The sequence below is a fragment of the Ooceraea biroi genome, chromosome 7 (assembly GCF_003672135.1).
Source record: "Ooceraea biroi isolate clonal line C1 chromosome 7, Obir_v5.4, whole genome shotgun sequence".
NCBI lineage: Eukaryota > Metazoa > Arthropoda > Insecta > Hymenoptera > Formicidae > Ooceraea > Ooceraea biroi.
In genome coordinates, this window is record NC_039512.1 from 2,994,764 (window position 1) to 3,007,326 (window position 12,563).

General features: G+C 43.5%; 1 protein-coding gene across 8 annotated transcripts in view; it reads left to right on the plus strand.

Annotated features, from left to right (window-relative positions):
- LOC105277610 (dopamine D2-like receptor) overlaps positions 1-12,563 on the plus strand; it is a 230,218-nt gene that overhangs the window by 10,519 nt on the left and 207,136 nt on the right. For all 8 annotated transcript variants that reach the window (XM_011336076.3, XM_011336080.3, XM_011336082.3 and 5 more), the window contains exon 2: positions 3,372-4,528. In XM_011336076.3, the coding sequence (XP_011334378.1) occupies positions 3,797-4,528 (732 nt within the window). In that variant the 5' untranslated portion in view covers positions 3,372-3,796. The remainder of the gene's footprint in view (positions 1-3,371; positions 4,529-12,563) is intronic.

The window sequence follows — 12,563 nt, forward strand, 5'->3', positions numbered from 1 at the left end:
CGCAAGATACTGCATTATACGCACGTCTCGCGAAAGCGCGCTGAATCTCTGCTGTCTTTGCTGTCTCCGCGCAATTTTCAGGATCGATGAGCACGTTGGTACATCAGATTTTCGAAGGGCAGGATTTTTAATGTATGCGGTACTATTGAAGCTGTGGGCGTTACGTGTGTTAGAAAATAAAATGTATAACGTGTTTGGTGAAATGTATTATTATCTAAGAAAATAAATCTAAATATATAGAGAGAATAAATCTAGATATATAATGTTAGTGTAGAAGAATAATTAAATATTGTGACGGTAAATTTATTCTTTATCCGTAATAATTATTTTTATTTTTATTTGTTAAGACACTATTTCTTTAAGAGATGCGCGATGCCGGTATAACGAGTTTATTTCGTAGAATTAAATAATTTATCGAGCTCTTAATGCATCAGCAATGTAATCCGTTATTGATTCGAAGAATAATAAAACATCCTTCCGTGTACAAGAACTAAAATTTAAAGCTGTGGTAATAGATTTTAGCATGTTAACGACATCATGAAAAGTTATCCTTTGATATTTTCTTTTAAACAGACATTTCCCATGAATCCTTATAAATATGCATGCGGCGCATAGTTACTTTCTAAAAAATTCTGTTTTCTTAATTTCCTTCTGCTCGTGCCAGCGTAGCGGAATATGCTACAACTTTCCATAAGTATAACTTTAATATGTACGTATAACGCATGTATTCCTTTTTTCTAACTGCAATTTCCACAAGATGGTTACTTACGTTTGTTTATTCCCGTCGTTTCCTATCCATGTATGCTTCATGCTTTATTTCTGAGCTCTTATTTATCCGTACGCATTTGAAATAATTAAAACATCCGGAGTGTTGCTGATGCTACAAGAACATTTTTAACATCGTATTTAAAAATATGAGAAATATCTTAAGATAAGTCATTCAATGCAAATTTATGACAAATTTTATGACAAATTCCAGTTTTTTGGAACACAATGGAAGGATGATATTATTATTTATAACCAAATACACCACGTGCGCAGTACACATTCATACCTAAACAATAAATTTCAATACGGAGAGGAACAAAAACGGGCGCATGCAAATATAAATAAAAGCGAATAAAATTTATTATAGATACGCACGCGCGCATCTATGGCGTGCTACACTACACTATACCGCTATGGCAAACGTACTTTTTCACTCTTGGGACGATCGGCGTTTCGTCTTCTTACATCTTCCCGCGCACTTTACTCGGGGCATGAATAACGAGATGACTCCCGCCCTTCGCGTCAGACTCCATCGCAACAAACCACCGCGGGAAATAAATGCATTAGCCGCGTGTATTCGCGCGCGAGGAAAATAAAAAAGCCGCAGCCGCGCGCATTTGCAACGCAAAACGAAACAAGTCGACGGTCGTTCCAGTAAATTCGTGAACTCACCGCGCTTAATGCATTAAACGGGATGAACTCGCGGCCGTTTCGTTGCTGGCTTAGTTGCTTGCTCGCTCGCTTGCTTGCTCGGTTGCCTGCAATAGCCGCCACAATGGAATTCAATTTTCGCACTCGCGAGCACGAATGGACGTCGATAAAGAATAGCCACGGCGATAGATCCCAGTCCGACGAATGAAGAAAGGAGACGAACGGCTTTCGAACGCGGGCAAGGAAGGGCGGCAAGGGCCTGTGGTTGCAGCCGTTGCAGCTTCACCCTATCCCTCTCCTCCACGTTTCCACGTCTCACCCTCCTCGCCGCTTCCGTCTCACCCCGCTCGATCTTCTCCTTCAGGTGCGATCCTTTCGCGCGCTACCTATATGGGCATGGCAAACTCTACACGGGAATTTAGATAGCGAATACCGGAAGCTATTACACAGGCGCAATATATGTATATATATATATATATACACATATATGTATAATATATATATATGTGTGTGTATTGTATATATGTATCCCGCCGAACTTTACAGCTAGTAGACTGCGATACTCTGTGAAATTTACAGTCTGAAAGATATCGCCCGGGCGATATATAGCGCCCGTAACGGGGAAGGGAAGGAGGGAGGGAAGAGGACGGTGGTGGCGGCCGAGAGAGGCACGCCACCCTTCTGGGCTCTATGTAGAACAGGGAATCGGTGGGGATGGAAATGGAAGGTCCCGCGGGATAAAGAGATGATTTCTGTCCTTAAGAGGGTCCACGGGGGTGGCTGAAATGTTCCGAGGCCTATCCTGTCCTCATCCCTCTTCGCCTCGTCCTATCTCCCTCACACCCTTCCTGGTTTTCTTTCTTCTGTTTCTTACACCCTCGTGCGCACCATCTCGCCGCCAGAAGAGAAACACTATAATGCCTGTCCATCTGTCAATCCAGCCTTTTCCTCCCCGTCCCACCCCCTATGCGTACCTTCGATCTTTCGCCTACCGGGGACGAGGGCGCCCAGTTTCAAGTGATCCGTAAGCGAGGGCGGGAAAAGAGGGTTGGGGATGCGATCGTGGGTTTCCGTTTAATTCCGAGATTGCGCCTGTCTCAGTGCGGAGCGGCGCGGAGCGCACGAACAAGCGGATCCCCGTGAGTTTTTTCTTTCCTCCACGTTTCATTAAAGGGAAGAGACACTCGATAGTCTGGATGGTTCTCCTGTATAAATTTATCGCCCCGCCCGGGAGGTTTGATCGCGATTAAAATCGCCATCGCGCGATCGCACGAGAATAATAGCACGCGCGCGTGCGTTATTTTACTCGAGAAGAGTGCTCGAGGAAATGGCGCCGAGCGGCATTATCTCGGGGCAAATATTAGTACAATAAAGATATAAAGATCGGTTTTATTATATGGATATAATTATGATCGAAAAACCCATAAGACTTGAGTAACGCATGTTTTAAGTGATATGCTTTTGTCTGGATAAATGCAAAATGTTAAAACGGTAAAAAGTTGGTATTTTACAAGAATTCCATAAATACAATAACGAAATAATGTGAAAGTTATTTGAATGAAATATATTTTATAATGATATTTTTTAGAAAGTAAAAATTCGAAATATAATTATATTAGATATTTAATATTGATTTTGAAATGCGATTAATAATACCAATCCAAATAATTTTTCTCTTTGGAAAAACCATAGCGTTAATATCGATCAACTGTCACTTTGGCGAGGAAAATTGAAACAATTACTGTATCTGCTCTCGCGTGCCATCGTAAAAATTTTTGATTGGACAGGGCTGCCTAATTAAAAAAAAAGAGCGCGCATCGAACGCTCTTAAATCGGTGCCCCGTCGCATTTCCCGCACGAAATTCGAAAACAAACTTTCATCCTCGTTGCATTTTCCTTTTCCTCGTGGTAGCAAACGCTCGTACTGACCACCAACTTTTCCTCCATTACAGAAATCCTGGAGGAAGGATTCAACTGATACGCGTCTAAGCCGGGGGATCCTAGAAACTGTGTGACCGGCCGGTCAGAGGGCCGACTAGAAACAGTACCTCTCTTCTTGTTCGCAAAGAGGATCAAGGAGCCTTATCGTGCTTGCTACCTAGTCGCGGAAAAAGAAAGGGAAGCCAGGAAAAGAAAGGGACGAAGAAAAGCAACGGGAAGAAAGAAAGGGAGAAAGAGGGAAAGAAAAAGAGAGACGGTGAGGTAGGGCAGGAAACTCTCGAAGGCAGTCGGGGCGGGAGATAAGTAACCTGGAGATGTTGGTGAGCGCGGGCAGAAAGATGGAATCCCGGGCGAGACGTTCCAAGATCTCGTGATTGGTGTCAGCGCCTGGCTGAGGAGATAAGGTCGACCGAGGACGCGAGGACCGAGCGAAGTGATGGAGGCGAGAACGAACGATTCGTTCGTCAGGTCGGTCCTCCGGAACCTCACGCTGACCTCCCGCGAGCGTCGACACCCGGACGAGCCACCTGGGGTTGTAGTGGCCGCCAGCGGCGTCGCCGATGTCGTCTCCACGACCATGCAGGACGAGAGGATGGTGGACCTCCTGGCCGACAGCATTCCGAGGAACGACAGCGGCGTCGAGGACACCGATTCGTCGAGCTGGTTCGACGACTCAACGGCGAGCGCCGCTGTCTCGACCTTGTCGGCCTCCTCGCCGTTCGCGGACTCCTCTTCCATTTCGTACTCCAGCACCCCGAGCACGGACAATTACACCGGCATCTCGGACCTGTTCGTTTTCGAGGACCTGAGTGACTACATCAATCGACTCAACTACAGCGTCCTCGTGAATTTGACGGCCTACTACGACGACGGGGCCCTGAACCTCAGCAGCGTGAACTGCACGTCGTCGATAGTCGCCGGTGCCGGTGATGTGAGGCCGTCCGAGTGCGGCGCGACCGCCGGCGTCGAGAAATCGAATGCGAACAGCTGGTGGGCTCTGATACTCGTGATCGTGCCGTGTCTGACGCTGTTCGGTAACGTGCTCGTCATCCTGGCGGTGGTGAGAGAGCGAGCGCTGCAGACGGTCACCAACTACTTCATCGTCAGCTTGGCGGTCGCCGATCTCTTGGTCGCAGTGCTGGTGATGCCGTTCGCGGTATATGTTCTGGTGAGTAAATCCGTTTGCGATATATCTTTACTGTTTGCGCGTTGATAGCGCGCGTCGACATAACACTGGAAGTTACATACGACACACTTGGCAGTTTTATAATATTAGGCATATGCAAAGAACAATTTAGAAAAAAGACTAAAACATTTGCCTAATATATTTTTTTACCTAATAAATTTTTTCTAAAAATTTATTTGTATATATTTAATATATTAATGACGATGGATAGATTGTAATTGAGCGTTCCCGTTCTTCGAGATATCTCGAAGCGTCGTTTCAAGGAAAAAGAATAATTTATTTACTCATTTATTTTAGCTGCTTTAACGTTAAAAGGTCATGACGCTAATTACTAAATTGACGCTGATCTCATCGGCTCGCGGCTAGAAAATATTGCCTTTGCTGATTATCATGCTCTAATTCCGCGCACACAGGGTGTACGAGTTACAGAGATATATGGCGCACGTATATCCATTTATATTGTTTATCTGGCGCATGTATCGCGAGAATTTTTAAATAACGTTTTTCACAGTTAATTACCAGATGTTCGGATATGGGGCGCAGAAGTTCTCCGCGACGGAATGTATTTCGTGTGGATCGGCGCAGCTGCAATTTCGGATTTCAGGCCGACGTGCAATTTGTAAATATTACAAGTCGAAAACTTCGAGGGCGGGCTCTCGCATCGATCGCGCGTGTTTAGCTGCTAATTAAACGCTATCGTTACACACGGCGTTCAGCGTGTACTTAACGTCGTCACTTCTGCATATGAACGAGAGGAAAAGATCGAGGAGCGACTCAGCTTCGAGTACTTCGATTCCGTGAACGAGATCATTTTTTCACAGAATGGGAAAAAAGCGTCCTTAAAAATCGAGTGTATCCGCTCTCAGAGAGGCTCTCGGAGAGGTCAAAGAAAGAGAATAATGTGCTGATGCGGAAACCGACACATGGAATTTGCGAGCTGGAATTTGCGCTCAACGATACACGCATACATACGTGGAAAGCGCGGGAGCGCGTATACGGGCGACTGCATCGCAACGCAGGGCTACTTTGAGATTCCTCAAGGGACAAGAGCGATTGTTCACAGGGTGAGCATCAAACGGGCACGAGATGACGGTTTTGTCCTGGGCAAAGCCGCTTTTGCTGCGCGACGATTCCGCGTCGTGCGCCCGGCTAAATCGAATGAAAACGGAATTAGTTAATTAAAGCCGTTCGAGCAATTCCGTGGATGACTGTTAGCGATGGTACGCTGTCCGGAGGAACACACTGACATGAGCGCAGCTGTTCCCGAATCTATATTCGCGACTGCTCGACAACTGCGGAAACGTCGACATTGCGCCGGAACATGATGTGTCTCGTACGGGAAATAGCTCGAAAATATACCTCGGAGACTTCTTGCCGTTGGAAGCCCCTACGTGTGCATGAGTAATCTCATCGATAAAAATATTACTCACAGCTACTGCTTTCGCATGCGTAATTACTAAATACGCGTGCCGTTGATTGATGCAGCAAGATCGTGGCGAAAATAGTGGAGCTGTCACGTGAGTAATTCGCAACAAAAAATTACGCTCAGCTACATTATATTTATAATAATATTATGGTAATAAACAGCTGTTAGTAGATCGGTTTAGAAAATGATTCACGAATTACTCGGAGAAATGAACGCGAGTGAAATCGGATTGAGATGGATTAGCCGCTGATTAGCTTTATGTCAGGAAATTAATCGTGTCGTTCTGAGAACGTGCGAGCAACTTAAATATCTGGTCGCGTACAAGGCAAATGGGTGTATAAACTGAAAAAATATTCCGAGGGCCGGTATCGTACATATATCGCGGAGTGGAGTGAAATTTCAGTCACGTGAAGACCGAGACATTGCCGGTTATGATGTCGCGTGACGATAACGCATCGCGCGACAAAAAGAAAAAAAAAGGAGATTATTTATAATGATCGAGGCGTTGAGTACAAGAACAATATAACGCCGCGAGCTACATTGAACGTTAATTTACCCAGAGGACTTTCATGTAGTCAGCTTAATTGCGCTTTATGCGCTACGGCGGTAAACCCTCAAACAGTTATGATTATGAAAATTATGGCGACGCCAGGCATATGGCTAAACACCGTCTAGCTACATGCCTCCCTCATCTTTGCTAATATTGCCATGAAACATTGTAAAAGTATATTAATTTCCTTATAAATCTCTTGATATTCTATCGATAGCATAAGTAGCATAAGCGAACTAAGATATAAGTTAATTAACATGCTCAGCAGAAATAAGATAAAATAAGTATAGGCGAATATGCGTAATTGCAAAGGGAAAGGTGGAATCAGAATGGTAAAACAAAAACACCGGCGAAATATAAGAAATTTAAATATAGGGCAATGAAATTAAATAATTCAGTGAAATAAAAAGCAATTTGATACAAAATCAATTTATAAAGTCAAACAGTAACTGCAAATCAAAGGCAGAGAGAGAGAGGGAAGGAGGGAGAGAGAGAGAGAGGTGCAATGTAATTAAGTGTAATTAAGTAATCAAACACACACCAAAAAGCCAATATATAATACAAAAAAGCTTCGATCTCTATTTTAAATTACTGTTAACACGACGAATACAAAGCTAATTATAATAATCGATCGAATAAGTTTTCAGTCTGATCTGATCAGATTTCGAAAAACAAGTAATTCAGCATAAATTGATGAATTTACTACGAGCGTGATATAAACAAGCAGTATTACTGAGAGACTAAAGATTCTATCCTGTTTAATTAAAATTGTACGGGCAAGTGGAATCTAAATTCTTCAACGAATATTTCATTATTATAATATATTAGGGGTGTGATTTAGTTTTGAGGGTTTTTTTGCTCAAAAACGCATGTATTTAAATATGATAATGAATGAATACCTTAATCAAAATATTTTCCTTCGTTTTCTATCACTTTTTCCCATCTTTCTGGCAAGAGATCGATTCCACCACGATAAAATGACTCTTCTTTTGAGTTGATTCATTCGTCGACGAATTTTCGCACTTCTTCGAAATTATGAAAGTGTGTATCCTCTAAAGCGTGTTGCATCGACCGGAACAAATACTAATCGCATGGAGAATACGCGGGGTGCGGTAAGACTTCCCATTCAAGCTCTAATAGTGTTTCTTTCACTGATAACGCAACGTGAGGTCGAGCGTTGTCACGAAGAAGAATCACTTTCCGTCGTTTACTCGCAATTGGTGGTCGTTTTTGGTCCAATGCTTGCTTCAACTTATGCAATTGGTGTCGATAACGATCAGCCGTGACAGTCTCATGCGGGTTTAACAGCTCATAGTACACTATCCCACCAAATACAGAGCATTACTTTTCAACCGTGAATATTGCGTCTCGGAGTGGATGTTGATGGTTCGCCTGGATCCACCCATGATTTTCTGCGTTTCGGATTATCAAAATAGATCCACTTTTCATCCCCAGTAACAATCCGAGACAAAAGACTCTTCTTTTTTTGCCTGGCGATCAACGAAATGCAAATGTTCAACCGGTTCGCAATGGCACTTTCCGATAATTCATGTCGAACCCATTTCCTTTCTTTCTGACTTTTTCCCATTTCATGTAAATGTTTGGTAACTGTTGTACGATCAACATTTAATGCTCTGGCAAGTTCTGAAGTGGATTGTGTTGGATTTTCGTGCAATAATGCTTGGAAATCTGCATTTTCAAGCTTTCTTGGTTGTCCCGAGCGTTCTTTGTCCTTCACATCAGTATCACGACTTTTAAAGCGTCTAACCCAATATTCACACGTCTTAATTGATGGGGCAGAATCACCATAAGTTTCCACAAGAATTCTATAACCGTCAGCCGCAGTTTTGTTTTGATTAAAAAACAAAAGCAACGCATGTCGAAAATGCTAAAGAGCTTTCGGAAGTTGCATTTTTACGATGATATAAACACGACTGTTATTGCATCTATTGCTATAATGCTACTAAATGTCATGGATAATGTCAAGACTGTAAGAAAGAACAGTTATCGGAAACAGCTATTGGAACAAACTGACACTACAGCCATCTGTTGCAAAACCCTCAAAACTAAATCACACTCCTAATAAACAGAGTGATTTAGACAAAAAGCGTACTGTCAACCGCGGTTAAGCTTCTGTTTGTCCATGAAATTTCGAACGATCGCAACACCTGTCTTTGCTTTGCATTGTGAATTCTCCCAATCATCAGGTCGCAACGGCGCTTGGACGTTTACTTGATAGAACTTTGGCAGAAATATCGATTGCGAGCTACGCCTGTTTCGGTCTTGAACGGGTCATTTGCTTACGCCGGCACGTTTCACATCGGCGGCATCTACACGTGATCTTATTTTAAAGTCGTCAGCGGCGCCGGAAGAGTGTCGGACGACACGTGTCGTGCCCGGACGTACACTTTTACAAGGGTGACGGAAGTGAGACGGGATGGATGCGAGGGCATCGCCATTTCCAGAAGGGAAAAAGAGATGCGGAGCGGAGCAAAGTGCACACCCTAAAACCGTCGCGTGAATCGACCAGCTTCATGACAGTTTCTGTTTTTTCATGGTTTCGATTTGATGGTTTTCGCAGATCGAACGGGGCGCAAAAGCATGATCGGTCAATTAAGTCCACGCTCGTAATTCCGTACGTGCGAATTTTTTGCGTCCATCAATTTTGCAGATTTCTGCATGTCTCGTGCAGCGCAGCTTCATCGCGATCGTGCGTATGTGCGGGGATTGTCAGCGAAGACAGATTGCGAAAGAAATCCGACGTGGAAAATTTGTTTCCAGCATCCCTCGGAAATTGACGCTTCGAAATACGGAAATACGTGCTTCCGGCTCGCCCGTGCAATCGCGGATGAGAGAGCCGCAAATTCGAAACACGCGTTTCAGTTTCAGCGGCTTCCGCGGCCGCTATATGGTTGCGATATGATTCTAATTAAGCAGGTCAGAACTGAACGACTGGAGGAACGCTATTAGAGCGGTTAGAGCTCTCGGCGTGCATTTTTAACTTTTCAGGCAGACACCGCTTCGATCGCGCGCGCGATACCGCTGCTGAGCAGATAACTTGTTCCTTTCGAGATTGATTCGCCGGACTGCAATCGCGATTTCCACATTAATACGACATGCGATAGCCTACGGGTTTCGCGGGAAAGTTCACGATCGCGCGATCGATAAACTTCTAATCGTCGCCGGAGACGTGTCCGCGACGCGACTGAGCGTGGCTTTCCATTAATTCTGCAACGCGAATGAGAACGCGAACGAGACAGAGAGGGTTTCCGTTTTAATTGCACCTTAAATAATCCTATCTCTATCGCTCGTATCCTTGACATCCCGCCCAGCCAGCTGGCGACCAGCGCGCTGCACCAGATTACATCGGTATGATAAAATCGAGATGCATCTTCACCTAACGCAAACCTAAGTGCAAACACGGCGGTACGTGCCGGGATCGTCCTTCGGCCGCTTAAACGGTCGTTCCGGAGTTTCGCATTAAACGATTTACTAGCGCGATGCGCGCGCGTGTGTGTGTATATATATATATGCATGTGCATGTGCATGCATGCGCCGTACGCGCGATGAAAGCGTTGCCGCGCTGGGTCAGAGCACTTTACGTCATCCTCCCTTTAACGACGAGTAAAAATGGCTGCTCTTCCGGCGTTTGTACCGCGAATTCCGGCGTCCGCGCGCACGACGAAATTCCGCGAGGTTTCGGTCGACGCGAGTCGAGAGTGGCGATGCCGGCGCACTCGAACGTTCTTGTCATATCTCTTTTTCTCTCTTTCATCTGGAAGAAGATTAAATCTCTCATCCGGAAGAGCACGGTTTTAAGGGATTTAATAAGAGATCTCGGTTTCATTAAAGAAAAAAGAAAAAGAGAAATGGGATGCAGGAATAAAAGATCTTGAATTATGTATGTCCATTATAAGAACTCGGTATTTTTGATCGTCTCAATGAGTGGTTGATTGTAGCAGAAAGTTTTCAAGAGTGGTTGAATTTTTTTTAATAATTTTGATTATAGTTATTTTTACATTTCTCATAGCATTGTGTTACATTTCGTTGCATTGAATATTTAAATCGCTTGGCAACCTGAATTTTTTAACACTGAATTTTGGATCGCTTCTGTTCTCAATGGTGGCTCGCTGTAAAGACTGACTAACGAACTCTCGCAGGTATGCAAAACGCGTCATATTTCCGCTAAGCCCGCAGTCTTAACGGTCCCTGCCGGTTTTACCTCCCGTTATCTTTCTTACTGGGAGCGGCATTATTTTTTTACGGCTTTCATCGCGTAATGTTGCGGGCCCTCCTCGCACCCCCTAAGCGTAAAGTGAAAAATGGCGTGATATTCGCGCGCGCGTTTATGTCGTGCATTCCGCAAGATATTCGCCATGAGCCGTACCCTCAATTTCCAGCCGATGACGTCGAAACTGGCGCTCGCGCCATCGACGAGACAGGCGGAATCGGTTGCATCCCCTATCAACGTAAAGTCCTCTTCGTCTCATTTTTGTTTCGTGCCCGTCTGATCCGATTTTATAGCGTCGCCACGGTGTTTTTACGGTTCCCACCCCTTTCCTCTTCCTCCTCCGGATGTCGCGAGTCTCTCGTTAGAGCCCAGAGACCGCGCAAATTGCGTGGTTCCGCCGCAATGGGGAAAAAAGTTGCACGGCGAGCGGAAATAGAGGTCCGTCGCGCAATATCTCGCTTGCACACCGCGAAATACCGAATGTCGCGAAAGGGATGCATGCGCTTCGTGCATGCAAATGCACTTGGCACCACCGATGCATATTTACGTATCTACGCTAGATATTTTGCGAAATATTATTATCGCGCTCGGATAGAATCGCGGTCGAAATGTAGTTTAACGTTTTCGTACTGTGGAGACTTTATTGAAAAAGAATCTGCATTTCTTGAGGAAAATTGAAATTATTTTTCAGCATTATTAACACTCCAGGAATATTACTCGGGCATTCTGAAATATGATTAAAATTTCTTTGAATAAAAATGCGCAAAACATGTTAAAATAACAATGTTGCAATCAGGTTTACAATAATCACATCTTTTATATCAGAATTAAATTGATTATATATTTTGCGTCATGTTTAAGGGGGGAGCCTGCTTTAGAACGTCGAAAATAAGGTATAATTTTACGAATTTTTTTGGAGAAACTATACAGCGGATCATTATAAAACTTTTATGCATTTATTAGTACGTTTAAAGATAAAAAAATTATTTTTTTATTTGAATATATCGCCTGTAGAGGTCGTCCTGGAGGCATCTTAGTGCAGCCGGCATTGTAAATTGGTGAGCATTCTCCTGCCTCCAAATTTCATCCAAACTGAAAAATTGAAATATTTTCTTGTTATTTATGAATTCCCATCGTCGATGAACCTTTAATATTCATAAAAACATTAAGTTAAACAATTATTTTTGCATGAAAAAGTTCAAAAACTTTGCCTAAAAATCGTACTTTTGTGTTCTAAGCTCCACCATTTTGGCACTTTTCAACTTTTTTCTTCTCTCTTTGGTTCATCGACGATGGGAATTCATAAATAACGAGAACATATTTCAATTTTTCAGTTTAGACGAAATTTGGAGGCAGGAGAATGCTCACCAATTTGCAATGCCGGCGACGCGGCTGCACTAAGATTTCTCCAGGACGACCTCTACAAGCGATATATTCAAATAAAAAAATAATTTTTTTTATCTTTAAACATGTACTAATAAATGCATCAAAGTTTTATAATGATCCGCTGTATAGTTTCTCCAAAAACAATTCGTAAAATATACCTTATTTTCAGCGTTCTAAAGCAGGCTCCCCCCTTAACATATTGAATACCGCGTGGGCGATCGCTGAACTTTCCGTTCAGGTCGTTTTGATAATTTTATATAAGAAGAAACATTATCATGAAATATTCGTAACATGTCTTTATGTGTCCAGCAAAGCGCGTATTTCTTATTTCGGTTTCTCTCTTTTTTCTTTTGTTTTAGAACGTATCTTTATTGCGGCGTAAGCAGATTCGTTTTGTTAATCCGGTGCTTTACTTTGGCGGACG